This window comes from Corylus avellana, chromosome ca2 (genome assembly GCF_901000735.1).
Source record: "Corylus avellana chromosome ca2, CavTom2PMs-1.0".
Lineage (NCBI taxonomy): Eukaryota > Viridiplantae > Streptophyta > Magnoliopsida > Fagales > Betulaceae > Corylus > Corylus avellana.
In genome coordinates, this window is record NC_081542.1 from 22,173,568 (window position 1) to 22,177,211 (window position 3,644).

Here is a 3,644-nt window from a genome sequence, read left to right on the forward strand (position 1 = left end):
TAACTAATTAGAAATTTTTTTTTTTAAAAAAACAATTTTAAATTAAAATGATTAAAAATATTAAAAAATTAAATTTAAACAGAAAAAGAAAAATTGGAAAGGCAAAATACATTTCTTGGGGGTGGTTCGGCCACCCGGTTTGGCTTCGGGTGGTTTCAACCACCCCAAGCGGGCCAATTTGAGGTGGCTATACCACCCACTCCAAAAGGCCAATTAAAAAAGAAAAATAGAGTTGACACTTGGGGATGGTTCAGCCACCACCAAACTGACTGGTCTAAGATAGCCAAAACCATTTTAGGTTTAATGAGCTGGCTCGGCCACCCGAGCCACCCCCAACAGCCTTGGCAAAACTACCTCCATTTTGCAAGTTGGGTGTGGATCCCCCCCAAATGAGGCCACCCCTTTTCTATTTTTTTAAAAAAAATTTAAAAAATATATTTTTTTAATTTCTAATTATATATATGGACACATGTCAATTTTATAGGGGTGTTGACGTAAATTATCGTCAATTATTGAATGAAATTTAGACGGAAATAACCTCTCTATTTTTAACTATTACTTAGGTATCATTTGTGATATAAAACAAAATCGAAGGAATTAAAAATGCTAAATCATTTAAATAGGTGAGGGACTTGGGGTTGGAGGACGTAGGTGAAGATGAGGAAGATGGAGTCTTCATAAAGAAGTTTTGGGTTGATAGAAAAAGGAAAAATCTGAGAAACTGTTGACTCGTTGAGCGAGACGAGAGAGAGAGAGAGAGAGAGAGGGGGGGGAAGATCTATTCGATTAAAAAATATATATATTTTTTCCTTTATTTAAATGCACGAAAAAATCTTTAAAAAAAAAAAAAAAAAAAGAGCAGTTTAATTTCATTATTAAATATTAGGATAAATTCTTATTAACCCTTCAAAATTGCCATCATAACGATAATTTTCTTTGAATTATTAATTGTAACAATTTATCTTCAAAAGTTCTTCTTAATCCAAGTAAAATGTTACAATTATCCCTATAACATTCTAAATAAGACAAACATATTTCTTAAAATTAAAATAAAAAATAAATAAATAAATAAAGTGAAAAATAAAAAAATAAATATATTTAAAATTTTTAAAAAATAAAATATTAAAAATGTTCGGAGGTGGCCGAGCCACCCTGAATCGCCGGAATGGGGGTGGCTCGGCCAAATAGCTCGCTCAACTCTCGTTGACGATTCCGGGAACATCGACCATGTTTTTGCCTCTGAGAAAGCCAAGGCACGAGATAATAAGAGTGTTTCCCTACTTTTTACGCTAATCGACTCCTATTGTGGTGATTTCTGATTTGGGTTTTTTTGTTGCTGGTTTTGCAGGCTTGGGTTGTGTCCGGTTCGCCGCAATCGACTCTGTGCGCGTTGGGGAACGGATGCGGATGCAGACAGGGCTCGAGCCATGGAAGCCCAAACGGGGCCTTCCCAAGCCTCTTCCCCACCGGCGACCTGGGATCTGCTTTACGCTGCTGCGGGGGAAGTAGCTCGAATGAGGATGAACGAAGATGTGTACGGGCTCAACCATGGCAGAGGTCTCTTGGGTCCTCTGAGAAAGCCCTCTCCAGTCGCTCTTCCTGTGAAAAACAACCCCAACTCTGATGTTGGATTTGTCTCACACCAGTCACTCTCTCACCAGCAGTTGCAAATGCAAGCCACTCAAGTAACCTCTCGTGCACTGTGCTTTAATCAGACCCTCGAAGCTTTTTAATCTTTGTTGATTATTTATTGGACTTTTTTGTGTTTTTATTTTAGCAGTTTCAGCAGCTAAGACAGCAGCAGATGATGAAGCAACAGGGGGACTGGACGATACCAACAGCGCCAGACGACCCAGGAAATGGTCCAAAACAGAGGGAGGAACAGAGAGTACGTCGGAGCCAGAAACAGTCGCCCTCTGGGTTTGTCCCCTTCTGCATAGCCCACTCAGCAAATGGTCGGGCAACCTTCCAGGGCCAGGGTGCCGGCCCACCCTGGTTTAGTTTTATTTTTTAGTTTTAAATTTTTAGTTTTTATTTATTTATTTATTTTTTTTTTTGGTAAGTTTTAGTATTTTGTTTTTATTTTAGTAAGAATAATTTCATTATTTTACGAGCGTTGGGATATATTGTCATTATTTTAATAATTTGAGGATTAAATTGTCTCAATTAATAATTTGAGAAAAAGTTATCATTGAAGTGAGGGCTGTTAAGTGAGCGAAGCGTCTCGCGAATAAGCTTGGGCTCGGCTCGGCTTATACTCGACTCGAATATTAAATGAAACGCTTCATGAACACAAATTTTGGCTCGAATATTAAACGAAGCAAGTTCGGCTAGATTCGGCTAAGCTCGTGAGTAGCTCATGAGCTAGCTCATATAAGGCTTACCTCACTTATTAGGCTCGGCTCGTATATTTTTTATTAAGTAACAAATAACAATATATAATCAACGTTACTCATTTACTCAATAATAACAGATATATTATATACCTTTGTTTTTTTTTTTTGTTATTTATGCATATGTGTGTATATATATTATATATATGTATTGTATATATTAATATAAAAACATATAAGAAATATATATAAAATAACAAAATATATGATATTATCATTAATCATTTTATCATATGATATAATCATATAGTACAACCGTACAAGTTATTGTGTCATTTAATACAAATATTATAATTAGATAGTTTATACTTTGGAAATTGGAATCGTATATATCACATAATCATTAATCATTATATAATCATATGGTATATCTACATAAGTTATTGTGTTATTTAATCAATACATTATAATTATACACTTTATTCTTATAAAACATATATGATTTATCACATGATCTTAGATCTAAGATAATATTAATATTAATTGTGAGATAATATGATCATAAAATTTAAGTATGAATGTACGACCATTAGATCATATGAATTTATTACTTAGAGTTTGTGTATTACTATTAAATTAAATGATTAATAATTAAGTAACTAATATGTTTCTTATAACTTATACATTATAATCACAATTTACGGTAAGTAAAAGCTTAACAATTTAAATTTAAATCATATATCATGAATCGTGATAATGAGAACATATAATATAAATATATAAGTTATAACAATTAACATTGACCCATTACCCATATAAATTAGATAATAATACAACCATATAACCATATAAGTATATAAATATTTACATATAAGATACAATATATATTAATATTGACATTATATACTTGACCCGTGTTAAGCATTAACATTTTAACATATTAACTAAATAATACTATATGTAATATGACAATAGTGATTACTGTGTGTGTGACATAAAGCGTTTTACTTTTGTGATTTAAAAAATATTTAATCTAAAATAATAAGAAAAAAAATACGCGATTAAAAAACACAATTTTGAAAATTGTAATTATTGAAATTAAAATAACAAACTGACCCTAAATAATACTACATAACACAATTTTTATTCTTAATTCTTAAATTTTGAATTTTGAATTTTTTATTAAGTTTAATAATTTAATTGAATTTGAATTTGATATATGGAATATAAGTGTAATCGTAGCCGTCCAAAATATTTTGATAATTTAATAGCCGTTGGATGATATTAATGGATGACAGCTATCAAGCATTT

The 3,644-nt window shown here is 31.8% G+C and overlaps 1 protein-coding gene across 2 annotated transcripts; it reads left to right on the forward strand.

Annotated features, from left to right (window-relative positions):
• The first annotated feature begins 1,086 nt into the window (after positions 1–1,086).
• Positions 1,087–2,064, forward strand: LOC132171188 (uncharacterized). 2 transcript variants are annotated; one of them, XM_059582437.1, is made up of 3 exons: positions 1,087–1,253; positions 1,349–1,685; positions 1,778–2,064. In XM_059582437.1, exons 1-3 carry the CDS (start codon positions 1,228–1,230, stop codon positions 2,012–2,014), a joined length of 600 nt encoding a protein of 199 aa, XP_059438420.1. In that variant the 5' UTR covers positions 1,087–1,227; the 3' UTR covers positions 2,015–2,064. The 2 variants fall into 2 exon arrangements, with proteins under 2 accessions (XP_059438420.1, XP_059438421.1); XM_059582438.1 differs by having other exon boundaries at positions 1,090–1,253; positions 1,781–2,063.
• The last annotated feature ends 1,580 nt before the right edge of the window (positions 2,065–3,644 follow it).